The 16,439-nt window shown below is 37.3% G+C and overlaps 1 protein-coding gene across 3 annotated transcripts in view; it reads right to left on the bottom strand.

Moving 5' to 3' along the window:
• The window catches only part of LOC103712056 (tRNA ligase 1), a 38,266-nt gene that overhangs the window by 16,537 nt on the left and 5,290 nt on the right, over positions 1 to 16,439 (bottom strand). For all 3 annotated transcript variants that reach the window (XR_003386623.2, XM_008798436.3, XM_026806572.2), the window contains 11 exons: positions 16,280 to 16,379; positions 14,959 to 15,037; positions 12,554 to 12,677; positions 11,726 to 11,832; positions 11,360 to 11,488; positions 9,967 to 10,031; positions 9,682 to 9,846; positions 4,346 to 4,506; positions 4,148 to 4,179; positions 3,734 to 3,915; positions 2,508 to 2,587 (listed from right to left, as the gene is read on the bottom strand). Coding sequence is in view for 2 of the 3 variants with exons in the window: in XM_008798436.3 (XP_008796658.2) it covers positions 2,508 to 2,587; positions 3,734 to 3,915; positions 4,148 to 4,179; positions 4,346 to 4,506; positions 9,682 to 9,846; positions 9,967 to 10,031; positions 11,360 to 11,488; positions 11,726 to 11,832; positions 12,554 to 12,677; positions 14,959 to 15,037; positions 16,280 to 16,379 (1,224 nt within the window). In the remaining variant the exon portion in view is untranslated. The remainder of the gene's footprint in view (positions 1 to 2,507; positions 2,588 to 3,733; positions 3,916 to 4,147; positions 4,180 to 4,345; positions 4,507 to 9,681; positions 9,847 to 9,966; positions 10,032 to 11,359; positions 11,489 to 11,725; positions 11,833 to 12,553; positions 12,678 to 14,958; positions 15,038 to 16,279; positions 16,380 to 16,439) is intronic.

The raw sequence follows: 16,439 nt of genomic DNA, 5'->3' as shown, positions 1-16,439 counted from the left end.
TTGTACACATTTGTGGCATAAATAAAGGCCTAAGGCCTAATACTATATGGATCAAAAAGGTTGCAAACACATAATTTAAAATGAAAGATTTAAAAAAGTTAAGGTGGTTTGTTCTAAAATTAGGGTATAGCTGGAAATGAATACATTAGGGGAAGCAATAAGAGTTGCACCAACTAAGCATGGAGTATTGGGGATGCAATTGAGATTGTATAAGCAAGCAGAATGAAAGACTTGTGAAGGCTCCCATCAAAAGAGAGAACACAGTCAGAAAAGAAGCTTTTAGTTGACATAATAGCCATAGTCACAGTCTTGCACATCACTAGAATTAAATGCATATTTTGATCATCTAATGTTCAAACTATGTTTGAATACCCCATCAAAGTTCGTATTGACCAAGGGTGGATATGGCGCATGCCATATCAAGGATCATGCTGATAAAGCATATTGATAGGTATGCTTAGATGCACCTCAAACACCTTTAGTACAGCATTGTTTTCTGTGCATATTGAAAGTCAATATACACATTTATCATATAAATCATGTAACATGGAATCTAAACTGCATGCAAAACATATGAATGTTAACATTAGCTTTTGAAAAACAATTAGGGTGCTAAAATCATCGATCTAGTATAAAAGGGATGTACTGACAGTAACCAGTGGATCGATGTACATTAAAAAAGTCTACAAGTAGTATTAATCATTTGACAAGAAAACAATGATAGAAACAGGGTAAATTACAATAATCGCTTATAAAAGATAAAACAAGGCTCTAGGATGATAGTATCCAACAACAAAGTTTGGGATTCTTGACTAACAAGAATATACAAAATGTTGTTAGTTATAGTTTGCTTTTCTCTAATCATGGGAGGTACTGGTTGTACTGTGCTTTAGTCAACAATTGGAGTGACACCTTGTTTCCATATCTGAAAAATTCTTTTGTTCTGAAATTATAGTTAGAACTAAGCTGCTAACACCACTTGTTTAAGGGTTTTTATCTCTTTGCATGCTTGTGTTGAACTCATTGTTGGAATATGTGAACCCTTCTGTTTTCTTTTATTCTTCCATAGTCTCATTCACTATGACGTTGAATTATGCACTCAAGGTCTGTCTCGCTCTCTCCCCCCCCCCCCCCCCCCCCCTCTCTGTCTCTCTTGAAGACTTGAATAGATTTGAAGATTTTCTCTACATAACTGTTTGTCATTTAGTTAATTTCTATATTTTTTAGTCTTCAAGAGAACTTATGTTTATTACTACTATATCATTCAAGCAAGAAAAGAAAATGTTTCTGAATTGATTTTTCATTTCAAAATGGTGTGTAACTAGCTAAGCATTTCAATAGATTTAAGCCTGTTTCCAAGTCTTCATAATCAGTGTATCCGCAGTTACCATTATTCTTCTCCTTGTTTCCATTTCAAATGGTGGAAAACAAGAAACAAGGTAAAAAGGAAAAGCATCCTGAGTAGTATCTTGGCATACCACTCGGTTCACAAGTGGTTCTAGGCTAGTTTAGATGAGCTGACCTTGATCTCCACCCAAACCGCTCGATCTAGATCGGTTTGAAAGATTCAAGTGCGGTTCAGGCGGTTCTTGCCTGTACTAACCCTAGTTGCACCAAGAGCAGCTTGGTTCAGTACGAAATCGAGCAATTCCTTAATCCTTGTGCAATATAATGTCTTATGCACTTGATTAGTATTATCCTATTACCATAGTCATTACAACAAGCCTTTTATGAACTACTTAAGGTTGTATGCTGTTCTAGTTACGGTTAACAACAGTAGATGACAATATGCCAAAGTTGTATATAGGTGATAGACACTACAAATGGAAAGCTTGGGGTTCCTTGCATATACCATGGTAGAACACTTAAGATATGTAGCATAAATCCATGCCCTTATTGTATTCATTGGAAGGATAAAATCTGGGAGGCCACAACTATACAGAACAATCAGAGAGTTCGTGATGCTAAATATAGACCTAGTTCCGTAGCTCTGGTTTGTATGATTTATGCTATGAATTGGTTTGCAGACAGTTCTCACAGACATCCTTTTTTCTTGATCATCAAGGTCTTTCTAGTACTTGTAGGACTCATTAGAAGTTGCTTGTATTGATCATAATGAGGTCTTACATGATTTATAATTTTATATCAATATAATATACAAAATGTATTTCAGCATATCTCGAAGAAAGAATCATTACTTGGGTGGTATTGTTAATTTCCATAAGCATCACCGGATAAGTTAAATGATACTTACAGGAATCAACTAGACATGCTTTTTATAGTTCAACATTCTTTGATGAAGAGATGCAGAAACCAATCAATACAAAAGAAACAGAATAACACAGTAACAGAATGACATCAACACAGCTAGACTGAATTTTTGAGAAATATATCTAGCAAAATAACTTGTTAAAGAGAGAATTGTATAACCACTTGAATAGAAATAGAAAAGCAAACTCCATGTGTCACTATCAAGATGGTTAAGTGTGCAGGAACGGCATACATACCTTAAGTAGTAAGTTTTATAAGCTGATGGACCATCTTTAAAGAGTGTGGACAAACCATTTCGAATCAAAAATGTCCTCAACTGTGCAATATAAATAAATAATTAACAAACACACTATAATTAATAAATAAATAAATTTGACACCCAACTGAAGCGACATTATGTGCTTGCAAGAATGTTGTTCCACCTACTAAGCATCACATTGCAAGTTCAAGATTTTGGCATAGCAAATAATGATGGGATAATTCTCATCTATAGCTATAGAAATAAACACGACATGCAAAGCTAAATTTGGTTTCTCCCCAATCAGCCTTATCATTTGATCTAGGTACCTCAATGAAACAGGCCGTAACACTTAATAGAACAGTTGGTTGAACCGGTAACAAAATATTCACAATGCACCCCCAAACAGTCGGGACATGGGCTGATGGATGTGGTTATGGTTCGATGCCACAAATTAGAAATCCTGAATATGTTATGTACAAAAAATGTTTTAAGTATTTGCAATTTAGTCTGAGCCATTGTAGTAGAAGAAGAATATTTATCAACTCCGATAATCTGTTAAGAGTCTAAAGAGTTTTATGTTTCAAAAATTATTTTTGATTAGTTCGGACTGGGTCAAAACCTGATCAATAATATTTGGTTCCATACTTCCACTCAAGACCTAAGGTATATTTTTTGAAAAAATAAAAGTTCAGATCTACAATCAGGGAATTGTACAAGCCAAAACAAATAACCAATAGGGGTGGGTCAAAAAGGGAAAAACAAGTCTCTTCAAGATATTCACTTCACATTGTTTTTGGTGAAATGAAACAGCACTCAAATGACAATAGCAAGGATCTAAAGCACAGCAAAGCCTTTTAGATCCTCAAGAAATTTCCTATGCAGCAGGTAGACAGTAGAAAACACATGCAGAAACAATGAACAAATCATTGAATTACTTAAATATATGAAACTTACTAAATGTCTGTCAGCCATAATTTTCTTAAACAGGCAATAAAAAAACACTTAGGTTATTTCTAATACAGGTCAAAATCCCTTTTGGCATGATAAATGAGAATTGAGTTTGGCTTTACACAATTAGAATCAGATGAAATGATCTGAAGCAATTACAATTTCCATCAGGTATCATCAATAACAAGCATATCTTGCAATAGCAGAATAAATGTAAACTTTGTCCCACTGCAAGTACGTATTACTCAATTTACAGAGTAGGAAAAACCATACCTTATACGTCAAAAATTTTAGTTTTATCATCAGATTTGCATCCTCATTAGCTAGACCATCTGATGCTAATGCACTAGAATCGCAACTACCATTGATACTCTTTAATAGGGCATTGCTGTCTTTTGCAAGTTCAGTGGCCCTCTCTTTGTTTACCTTGAACAAGTTAATGTCAAGGAAAAACCCTAGCACCAAAAAAAAAACATGGTTAAAGATAAGACTTTCCAAATAAAGAACATCAATGGTAGTTCAGTGACCATCTGATCCTCATTAACATTTCAAATAAGAAATGAGACAAAAAGAACATGGTTAAAGATAGAAATTGGAACTGTATAGATAAAATTAAACATGATGGTCAAAATATTCTAGTAAACATAGGAGAAAGCACATAAAACAACAGAGAGAAAAGTTCCTTACCCCTGTACAATGGCCACAGTCCTGGGTTTCTCCTGTAAGGAGGGGAAAGAAAAGGAAGACAAAAAAAACGAAAACAAGGTTATACAACTCAAGGAAAAAAAAAACTATGACAAAAATACAAATCTTAAAATAGACAAAAGCTAAATCACATTTTGTTTCGAGAACAAAAGGTGTATCATTTGATATTTTCAAGCAGACCTCATTTCTTGCTGATATCGCCGAAAAACAGAGTCACTATGGACATGGATAACCATCTTAAAGTAAATATTGTCAACTGATAGAGAATCAATTTTGTGGTAGTTACAATAACACTTGAAAGCAGCAGGAAAATGCCTTTGTCTCATCAAACGGATCATCTCCTGTTGTATTTTACAAATAAAAAGATCACAGGACAACTTAGGTCAGAAATTACAAATATTAAAGAAACAAATAAAATCATTTTGAAAATAGCCACAGCAACAAATAATATAATAAGAACTACGTAAATTAAAGTGTTACTGAAGCTCGCCAACATAAACTCAGGATAGAAGGCCCCATAATCACCACATATTAAACAGATGAAAATAATACTCAGATAATAATTGCAACATATAACCACACATAAAACCAGCAAGGAAATATTCTTAAAAAGTTTCCATTGCAAATCCACTTATTTACTTAACTTAGTTCAGCCAGTTCAAATTTTGGTTTACTTAGCCACCATTTCATTATTTTGTGATCGCCACTTACCGGTCAAACCAACAAAACAGGTTCTTTGTGTGTGTGTGTGTGTATACACACACAAACACACACACACACACACACACACGTATATATACGTACATATATATATACATATATATATATACACACATATATATATACATACATACATACATACATACATACATACATACATACATACATGTACATATATATACATACACATATCAAGAAGCCCGAAAAGCAAAATATAGTGTCATATCTTGGAGGATTGAAGCCAGAAATTGAGTAAGTCGTGCAACTCCAACCCTATTAGATGCTGAACAACATGATACTATTAGCAACAAAAGTTGAGAAGCAACAATTAAGAATAAATAAATCACACTTTCCAAAGTATAGAGATGGAGCATCCAACTAGAGGAATTCCGTGTCAAAGACATCAGTATCCTCTAAATGCAGTATCTCCCAACCATCTCGAAAGGACAAATGTATCCTCAGTAACCCCAATCGTTCCAACATTGTCACCTCTAACCCTCACAAGCATGGTACGTTGTACCGGCTCGAACCAGGTGGCACAGAATGTAACGTACTGTACCGGTACCCAGTACAGGTGGTGTACAAACACTTGGTATGTCAAAAAAAATTTATACCGTACCGTACCGACACTGTGCTAGTGTGGCACCAGTACGGGGTCCGGTATCGAGATAGCGAACCTTGCTCGCAAGTGTTTCAAGTGCTAAACGTTTGAGCATATTGCACATATAGAAAGCTTGTCTCTTTAGTGGAAGAAGAATCGTGAACAGAAGAGAAAGGAGAAGATCAGCCAGTCAAGTGCGATGAGCAAGGGCTCAAGCGAAGAAGAATTAGTGTATGCCGATCAAGGTGAAGCTTGGTGGTCCGCAGCAACTTTGATACGAATATGGTAGTTGCTGAAGAAGATTGGTTATGCTCCAACATCTTCCATACTAAGAACACTTCACAAGGGCCATATATTCCTCACTAGCAACAAACACAGGAATCACAGATGATGCTACAACATGGGCATCACACCTTAGCTGCAGTGAAGGTCATAATTAACAATATAATGGTCTTGAAGCATCTTGATTTCTTCGACGATGATCTACGAAAGCTAGAATATGGTTTGCTAGGCCCTCCAGCATGTGCATACCAAAAGCACCAGGAGTTGGCCCACGAGGTCATGAAACAGGGCACTGTGCACCTTAAGAACAACAATGCGGCCCTATCCCTCGACCCCAAATTCATCAAATCCATGACCAAGTGGGATGTCAACTACACTGAAGTTCAAATTCTCGCCTCTAAGTTCATTCTTCAAGAGAGCAGCCCAACATTCCACAATGTTGGAATACCCTGCGGAAAGCAGAGTTCTTCATGTGTTCATGTCCCGAGAAGGCTACCCACAACATGCAGAGAACTCTCGATGGCCTGCTGTTCTGTTGGATGGTGGAACTAGGACATCTAGACCAACTTCTACATCCACAGTTCGAAGACCCATCTGCATACAAAGATGAAGTGATTACTACAGGCTTGCCTGCATCACCGAAAATTACAGTTGGTCAAGTTCAATTCGCTACCGATGATGCCGAAGCATGGCGTGCCCGAGGAAAGACTATTATTTTGGTGAGGACAAAGACTAACCCAGAGGATGTTGATGCCATGGATGCGGCAGTGGGAATTTTGACAACAAGAAATAATGATGCGGAAGGGATGGGACTCTACAGGACAGAGCACATGTTCTTTGCTTCAAATGAAAGAATAAAAGTTGTGAGATAGATGATAATGGTAGGAAAACTTGAACAGAGGCACACAGCATTAGATCTCCCCTTGCCTACTAGAGATCTAACTTTGACGATATATTTCGTGCTATGGATGAACTTTCAGTGACTAACAGATTATTAGATCCTCCGATTCATGGGTTTCTGCCAGAGGGTCACATTGAGGACATTGTGGTTCAACCATCTTTGGACACTGGCATGATAGAAGGAGGAAGTCGCGATATGCTTCTAGGCCAATGGTCTTTAATGTCTCCAAATTCAACCTACGCGTCAAATGAGCTTAACTTGAAGATGTTGCACAACATGGCTCATGCTGGAAAGACAACAATACCACATCTCATCAAGCAAGCCCACTCGTGAAGAAGTACAATGACCATGGGCAGCCTATCATGTTGCAAGGCCCCAAGCTATGCTTCCTGTATCTCTCCACTCCGTTTGACCCTGGTATTTATTTTATCAATCATTCAATTGCACTTATCCAGATCTCGTCTTCTCATCAAACTTTGAGGACTATATCTTCTTGGTTTTCATAGTAGTGCGATTTGCCACCGAAACATCGTGCAACAAAACATTTGATGGCCCTTTCAAAGTTCTGAAATGTATCGATGATAATGCCTACAAAATTGAACTTCTTAGAGATTGGCGTACCTGCAACATTCAAGATAGTTGACTTATCGCCTTACTATGAAAACCAAGAAGACCAAGACTTGAAGGCGAGTCTTCTCCAACCAGGGAGTATGACGCCAAAGTGCTTAGGATGCACATGGGTCGCGAGTTTCGGCCGCACGGGTTGTAGATCCCGTACGCGTGGGCACCTATGTTTTGATGATTAGTTATTTTTCTATCTCAAAAAAATTAGATGTTAGTTTTGATTTTTGTGAATTTTCTTTTTGAGAACTATTAATATTATTAGGAAAGTTGGTAGTTAGGATTTTTTGAGTTAGAATAAAACTTGGAAACCCACATTAAAAGGTTGAAGAAAAGAGCCCTCTTATACTACTTATAAATACCCCCATTAGGACTCTTCTTGTGATCATATCAGAGATAGTTGAGTTATTAATTAGTGATAATTCTCTTATGAAAATTGTTATTGCCTTCTCTCTACTGCTCCCTTTTGGTGAATTCGTATAATTTGCGAGTGAGCATGTGAGAGTTGTACCCAAAGTTTGCCGTATTGGTCGGTACCGTACTGTACAGGATTTATTGTACTATATCGGTTAAAGTATGCCAAACCGACCGGTCACCGGAACCCATGGTCTGCCGTACCGGTCCGGCCTGGGACCGATACCGAATCAACGTGAAATCCGGTACCGGTAGTTTATTGTTGAAGAACCGGTACGGAACCGGTACGCCACCGGTTCGGACCGGTACGGGACCGGTTTCGTACCGGTCCGGGCTGCCACCGGTACGCCAACCGGTACCGATACGGCGGATCTTGCTAGCGGAACCGGTCGGTTCAGCTTGTACCGAACCGGTGCCGACGGGTACCAGTACGGTACAACGTACAAAAACGGTTACGACCCAAACTGAGTCGGAACCGATCAGTTCCATACTTGTACCTGTGCAAACCGGGCCGGTTCGCGCCGGTACAAGCCGGTACCGATGCGAACCGGGCTGGTTCACGCCGGTACAAGCCGGTACCGATGCGAACCGGTCCAAGCACATTTTTCCCAAGCGTGGGCGCGCGGAGAAGAGCGCCCACGCGGCTGGAGCCCGCGTGGGCCTCTTAATGCAACAGAGTGGCAATTAAAGCCACTCTGTGGCATTTAACGCGTCCGCACGGACGCGGTGATTTTTTTTTTGGGAAGCACGCGTGGACGCGCAAGCGGGGAACTGCGCCCGCGCAGGCTGCCAGCCTGCGTGGGCCATTTAAATGCCACTCTGTGGCATTTGACGCGTCCCCGCGCTTCCGCGGACGCGTTGTTTTTTTTTATGTCCGTGCGTGCGCGGCTCCAGTTCGGTACCGGTTCCAAGTCGGTACCGAACCGAAACCGTACCAGTGCCGGTGCTCACCGGTACGCCGGTACGGTCGGTCCGGCGAACCTTGATATCGGTACCGAACCAGTACACAATTTCGTATCATATCGACACTAGGTACGCTTCGCCATCTCGTATCGTACCGCGTATCAACACTGTAATAAGATGGTATCGGAACAAGGTCCGGTATTGAAATGGCGACCTTTGGTTGTACCCTTGGATTGTTCGGCTAAGGTGGTGCTTTTGGCCTCGGAACAGAGTTACCTGCCCTTGCTCTTCTTCTAATTATCGTTTGCCCCTGTTGAGAGCCTATTGGCTTGCAAATCATCGCCATCTTTAGGTGCCAACCCCTTGCATCGTTCATGCCATAGTGAGGTTTCTACCTCACCACAATCAGTTGCATCGACATATCCATTGTCCTTCAAGTTTTCAGCTCAAGTTCAACACCTCCCCGGCATTACAAGGTATCATTCATTACATCATCTAGCTCAACTTGGAGAACATCTAGCTCTCAAAGAGGTGCTCCACTAACACAAATGCACCAAATTCTTGAACAAGATAGTATTTGATTTTGACACATACAAGACCAGTTGGGAAGTAAAGAGATAAGCCTTGTAAATTACGTCATTCAAGCTCATGGAACGTAATAGCCCAACTTAATTCCTCTAAACTTCTAAAAGGGGGGAGTGAGAAAATCTTGAAATAAGGGATAATTCCAAATTTAAAGGAAAAACATAACCAAATAGTCAATTGATTTAATTTTCAAACAAAATTTCCAATTTTATTAGGTTAGAAAATCCATCTATTATAAAAAATATTTCACAAACTTCCACATATTCATAAAAGTTGTGTTCATTAATACATATGTAGAAACTTAGAAGTACCAAGAGTAGTTTGCTGAAAAATGAATAACTACAATCACATTGTTGAATTAGACAATCAATTCTCATGTTGCAAACAATTATCCAGCCATAAAGGATTTCTTGATTTTATTTAAGAAAATCTAGATGCAAAGCTAAATTGATAATATAAAGAACAAATGAGGTAATTAATGTAGCCTACCTGCAACTTGACAGTTGCATAATCTGCAGGATGAGCTTGTAAAAATTTTGAAAGGACTGATCGATCAGCATTTCGAGAAAGGACACCAACATCTCCATTTCCAAACCAATCAGAGTAATCTGGACACATAGAAGTCCCAGCACTCTCGAGAAGTGCTTTGATTTGCTATAGAAATAATATTAATGTCAGAGAGATGTTGAAACATTGAAAATTAATGGAATCTAAAAGTCAGATTATGAAACAGGCAGCATCCGGTAGAACAAAAGAGGACGAGAAGAATAAAACCTGCTTTTCATCTGACCTATTAGCAGCACACACTTCACGCAAACTTGGTCCTAAATCAAGGTCAGCTGCACACAAAAGCAAGATTTGTTACTTTTTGCTTATGAATGAAAAAGTTAGCTTATTGAATCAAACAGTTGCATTACAAGATTCTAACCAAACATGTGTATATGCACCTAATATAATCAGTAAAAAAAGGGAATAATACAAAATTCCCAGTTCTAAAATACTATGAGACTTCAAAAACAAGTTTCCTAACCATTTCTTCCCAGGCAACAAAAACTGTTTTTACTAAGTGGTTGTGTGTGGGTTTAGCAAGGTTCTTGTAATAACATCCAAAGATAAGATAGGCAATGTGAATTATCATGTTACAGGTATATGACACGTTTCTTGATGGGAAACAGGGAAAGAAGAAAGCTGCAATTTATTTCAGAAACAAAGTCTTAAACGGTAGATGGTATGGAACCAAATTGTAAGTTGTTTATTGTAAGGAAATGATGCAATTTTCATTAAAGATTGAGGATTTGTTGATCCTCTGGAGGCAGAGGCCTAGCATTTTTATGGTCTCTCAAAGGAGGAGGCCAAACAACAGACCAAAAGAAAAGAATGTGTACTCCCGTGATACTCAGAGTCCTATGCAGGCCTAGCCATTATGCAGCCATTTACACTAAGCAACGCCACATATGCAATAATTCTGCATGCCAAACAGCATAATCTGCTCCAATTTTCTCAAAAAAACAGAGACCGACATCCACCAAAAATCTTCTTTTCAAACCAAATCCCAAAGCGAAAAAGTCTATCAAAACGGACTGCAGGCAGCAAGAAGGGGCAAAAACTAAAGGATTAGCATAACATGATTAGAGCCGCATTTTGCTGCACAAAGCACACAAGATAACATCTGTAAAGTGATAAAGTATTTCACAGTAGGGCAGCAACATTCCTCACAAGAAGGGATCTCAAGATATAATACGGATCAGAAAATGAGAAAAATGAACTATAGAGAAGTCTAACAGGAGAATGCAAAAAGACGTGAAGACTTCCCATTTCAGATGGTCCAATCCAGGATTGGCAATATATCTTAACAAAATCCTGAGTAGATGAAGAAAGTCTTTTGGTAATGTGTATCTTAGTCCAGAATATCGGCAATATTGGTCAGTCTATGCTGCTAATTAGATCTCTTGCTGCCCCAATGTTGCAGTATGAATATGTCCCAATGTCAATTTGTTTCCATTTACTTCTATGACTCTACTGTTCCATTCAATTATCTTAGCTTTTACACTGTCTTCTTCATTTTATTCCTGACTTATACCATTCAAAAATTATATTTCTGACATAAAACAAAAAAAATAAATTTCGAAAGATAAGTTATGTAGGAATCTAAAACTTAATGGGCTACCTCCAACAAATGGCGACGGAGGGAACTCCTTCAAAACTTTCTCCATATGTTTTGAGCTATCATGGCTAACAATACGAGCAACCAAACCTTCCAAAATTTCACCTTGTACCTTTACATGATCTTTTGACCCTGCAAGTCAGCCAATAAAAAGCTTCAGTTCTCATAGAACTTCTAAAAGATCAAAGAGTGCCATCAGCTTCCTAGACAACAAAAATGGAAAAAATAGAGTTATGATTTTAATATTTTAGAAGTTCAACAACTGCAAATAAGCACTTCAATGTCAATACCAAACAAGAATAATCAAAACTAACTAAAGAAATATTTCTTAAATTAATAATTTGTAGAGCAAGTTTCAATTATGATTACCTGGTACAGATATGTCAGCAACTTCATCAAGGGCTTTGCATACAGGTGTTGCAGTTCCTTCTTCACATAGTGCATCATATGCAGCAAAAAAGGAAGTCACAGATTTCCTTGAGTAACAGAAGAAATTGAGTCAGGAAAAAAGAATTTCTTTCACGGATCCATATAAAAAAAATGCAGACAACTCAACCAAATAAAGTTAATTTTCCAGCATAAGGAGTTGGCTAGTATTCAGAATTTAAAATGAGAAAAATGGAAAACAAGAAATACACTAGGGCCGAGTTAAAAGAAATTTATAAACAACATGACATTCAAGTGTCCAAAAATGATGTCTTATTACAATTGTAGTAATTGGTGAGGACAAACTTTTTATAGATTATAATTTTTAATGCAGAATAATGTGCAAACTATTGATGAAATATCACTGAATAGAACCTAATTTTTCCTGCTGGGGTATCTATTGTGAAGAAGAAATGATGAAATATTATAAACACAAACAATACAACTCTTCCATATAATTGGGAATTTGGGATCAACATGATGGCCAAACCATACAGCTCTAATGACGATTAACAAGTACCAACTATCAGCCTTTGTTTCTCAATTATGTTTATAATAATTGAGCTACATGTAGAAATGGTATTCAGAAAGAACATGATTAGTCTGTCAATTTCGCCAGGAAAATGGCATATCAAAACCAAGGTACTTCAGTGGGACAAGGTCAAATTGCAAAATATCTTCTGCAAAGATGTCAAAAAAAGATAAACCCTCATTATTATACATTTGATAGCTATAAGCCGGTGAAATAGCTAGATGAACCTAGATCTTCACCTTGTTGAGAACAACCAAACATGGTTTGTTGGTAGCCGCCACTTCCTACAGAATGCAATTAACTCAGGAGTAGAGTAAAATTTTGGCTTGCCATGGCCCAATGCTGTTACAGCTGTCACCACGACTGTCCAAAAGTAACAGGAACAAAAGTATCAAGAGATCACTAACATAAAGTAACTGATAAAGATTTTGCAGAAAATAAACAAATGGACTCCATCGAAACAAAAGCAACAAGAAATAGCATGATCTAAAATAGTTGCAAAAAAAGTAAGTGAAACCAAGAGCTTACTTAAACACAAACAAGAGACCACCGACATGTTGCAGTCATGAAATCAAGAAAAACAGAAAAATAAATCCTCTCATAGAAGGTAATGATGAAGAATTGCATGTTGCAACAATTCCAGTCAATAGATGGCACACCATGCATGTAGTGTTCAGTCATAATCTCGCACATACTGGCACAAAAAGATTTCTTGGTCTCTTAGGAGATTCACAATATTTAGACTATATGATATTTCCTTTTGTCGATTTTTTCAAATATAGACTAATTTTTAACTATTCTTAACCATTGTATAAAGATATTTACCCAGGTTTTACATCTTGGAACTAGATCCCTATAGTATGGCATGGTAAAACATCACACGGTATGATATGCCCATGTAAGGACACATACTAATGGTGCTAAGTCGGCACAATACCAATACCATGTGTCAATATGGTACCATATCGAACCCCTGTAGTGTATGGATTCCCTACTGGTACGGTGCAGTACACCCTATATAATGATTTTAGTTAACCTATGCACTGCATAGTTCCTAGTAATTTGACTGATACCCCTACAAACTGTTTTATACTTAAGTGTATCTTCTTGAAACATGACAGTCTGTTCATTTAAGAAAAGATTTTAAGGGAGGAAATTTGTGTTCCTTAATTTATGTCTCAAGATCAAGTTGCTGATACAATTACTAGTCACAGCCAAGTCATTGTCTGATTTCATTTGTAAGTTGTAAGAATTCTTACTTTAAAATTTAACGCATATTAGACTATTAGCTAGATGGATATTTGAAAATAGGCTGAACCAGTCTCAAAGCCAACAAGTCGTAATTAATATTGTGGCCAGGCATGGGCATGAAGACTTAGGCCACTTGGCTGATGGTTATGGTGCACTCAAATAGATGGATGAAGATGTGCTCTGTTAGATTGCCCCACATCTAAGAAACTTATTTCTCTTTCTTTTCTTCTTATCTTCTCTCATCATCACTCTTCCAATATCACATTGGATTCTCTTCTTTTATTCTGTCTTATTTGCTTCAGTCTGAATATCCTCACAGCTTATGCCTTCTAAGGCAAATCTATCTTACAGACTGATGAATTTTTGCCCTTCACATCTAGTTGAACAACCAATGACGGGACCTTGAGCCCAAGCAAGAAAGTGATATAGAGACAGGAAAGAAACTAATACGGACAAATTAGAAGACCTTCTATTCTACTATTTCCACTAGGAAATGAGACTGTAAAACATATTGCGGGGATGCAAAAGAATGAATATCCCCTGATGTTGCTTGGACATCACTTGCATTCCAGCATGCCTTTAGAACACCCCAGTATGAGTTTCATGCATATGTACTTATTTATGTATAAATTAGTAACCTTGTCCTGACAACATATTTGTGGATCATTTAGTATTGAAATTATATTATAAAAAAAAAAGAAAGAGCACATCAGTATGCTTAATATGACGCAATTCTAGTGACGGATCGGACAATCTAGAAGTAGTGTATTCTAGTGACGGATCGGACAATCTAGAAGTAGCGTATTCTAGTGACAGATCAGTCTATCTAGAAGTAGCGTATTTTAGTGACAAATCAGACATCTAGAAGCCTCTCAACAGCTTTCCAGAAAGGATACTACAGATGGTCAAGCCATTGCAGAGTGGCTTTTGATAATACAAACTACCATAAGCCAATAGAACTTTTATTTGTATTCTAAAATTAGAATCTGGATGGCTAAACTAATTACTTGTTGATATAGCTTCTTCACCCTTCCTTTTAAAATCAATTATAATACATGATGAAGTGGTTAAAGAAATCCAGTTGTTGGTGAATACTAAAAAACCATGGTTGAATAGGAAAACCAAGTAAAGAAGAAACATAATATTAGCAGTTTGAATTATATAGAAGGTATAAATATTGTAGATAAGTACCATCTAAAGAAACAACACAGCTTGATTTGCAACTACTTGGAGCATGGCTTACATGGTAGTTACAAAAATATCGATACAATACAAATAGCAGATGTCACAATGGGAATCATATTATGCAGGAATAACATCAAGTATTTCCATTACCTTCAGAATAAAAAATGACAAACATTAAAATACTTAATGTAAACAACAATCCTTGTACCATAATCATCAATAGGTCGTTGCCCATGGTCTCCTAAAACAGCAGTGACTAATTCCATTGATATACAAACACGCTTTTTCTACAACAAAAAAAAACATATACGGTGAGGATCAATTCATCTTGTGGAAAAAGTAATGAAATACTACAGAAAAGTGAATGAATGCCAATTGCACATTTGTACAAAAAGAAATAGTTGCAGCATGACAATTCTCCTGGAAGGCCTACAAGTATCTATGTCTGCATGTGTGCTTTTATAAGATAGAGTGCAAGAAGAAGTGCATCACAAGAGGAACAAGCAGGGAAGGTGCATGAGTACAAAGAGAATATCATTAAACATTTTTTCCTTTTCAACTAGATGAAAAAAGTCAGGTAGTCGCTAAGAATAGCATGAGATATTACACTCCGCATGACCCGACATACAACCTAGCTTTCCTTATACTAGATTAAGAACATATGCAAGTCAAGATGACAACTCAAATAGCAAATGGTTATATATAGACTCACAGATTAGATCATTTATAGACTGCTTAACTTTACCCCAAGCCCTCGGACCTCCTATCTGTGAGTTAGTGGAAGGCACAGGTTTTTTGGCTCCTAAATTTTGTATAAAATGGAGCACATTTTTTCTCCAATTCATGAATCAACTCAGGAAACTACATTAATTATTGTATAGCAGTGGTCTAGTACTCTTGATGGTGAAAGAAAAGTCATATATGCCTATAAAAATGCCCATAAGAGCAAATGTAGTGGAAGGGTAAGATTTAGTGCAAAGGTACTGAATAGTATAATTGACAAATGATGTGCATGGCATTGTTCCTTTTGCACCACATTCACAAATATCAGGAACCTCGAGAGCTCCTTCAACAAGGCCAAATACATTTTGAATACAGTCCTACACTCCTACCTATGTACAAACACCATAACTGAAAATATTTTAACAAGAGAAAACTATTTTTTTCAGTCAACATGATTAGAAGATCCAAATACAAGCTGAAATGATTTGAAAGAAGTGTATGATAACAAGAACATAACTTCCTTGCAAATTACTTCCCTGTATTGTTCCTATTAGAAGCTAGAGCAACACTCCTTTTATACTAATAAATTAATGCTGGCCCTTTATTCCATCATACCACAAAGTAAATAATTAAATCTAAGTAAAAACTCAGGTTATTTCAGCTTAATTGAGCCTTACTGATAAAGTTTTTATGGAATAGCTCTTATGGAGTTTGTAACAAGCAAATACCTCAACGAAATATATGCAGAAAGGTTAAAAGCTCAAAAAAGTAATTGATGATGTTACACAAAAATAACAAGCAAATACCTCAAGGAAATCATTAAACTCTGCTTGCTTTCTTCTTGCTTCAGGGCCCCATGCCTCAAGAAACATTCGACCCAGAACAAAAACACCAACTGCAGTATACCTATTCCAAAGTATTATCTTCTCAATATCATGCTTCCGAGATAGAATAACATAGATTCGA

The sequence above is a fragment of the Phoenix dactylifera genome, unplaced genomic scaffold, assembly GCF_009389715.1.
Source record: "Phoenix dactylifera cultivar Barhee BC4 unplaced genomic scaffold, palm_55x_up_171113_PBpolish2nd_filt_p 000204F, whole genome shotgun sequence".
Taxonomy (NCBI): Eukaryota; Viridiplantae; Streptophyta; class Magnoliopsida; order Arecales; family Arecaceae; genus Phoenix; species Phoenix dactylifera.
Note: the sequence above shows the minus strand (reverse complement) of the source record. Positions and strands in the feature narration are given on the sequence as shown.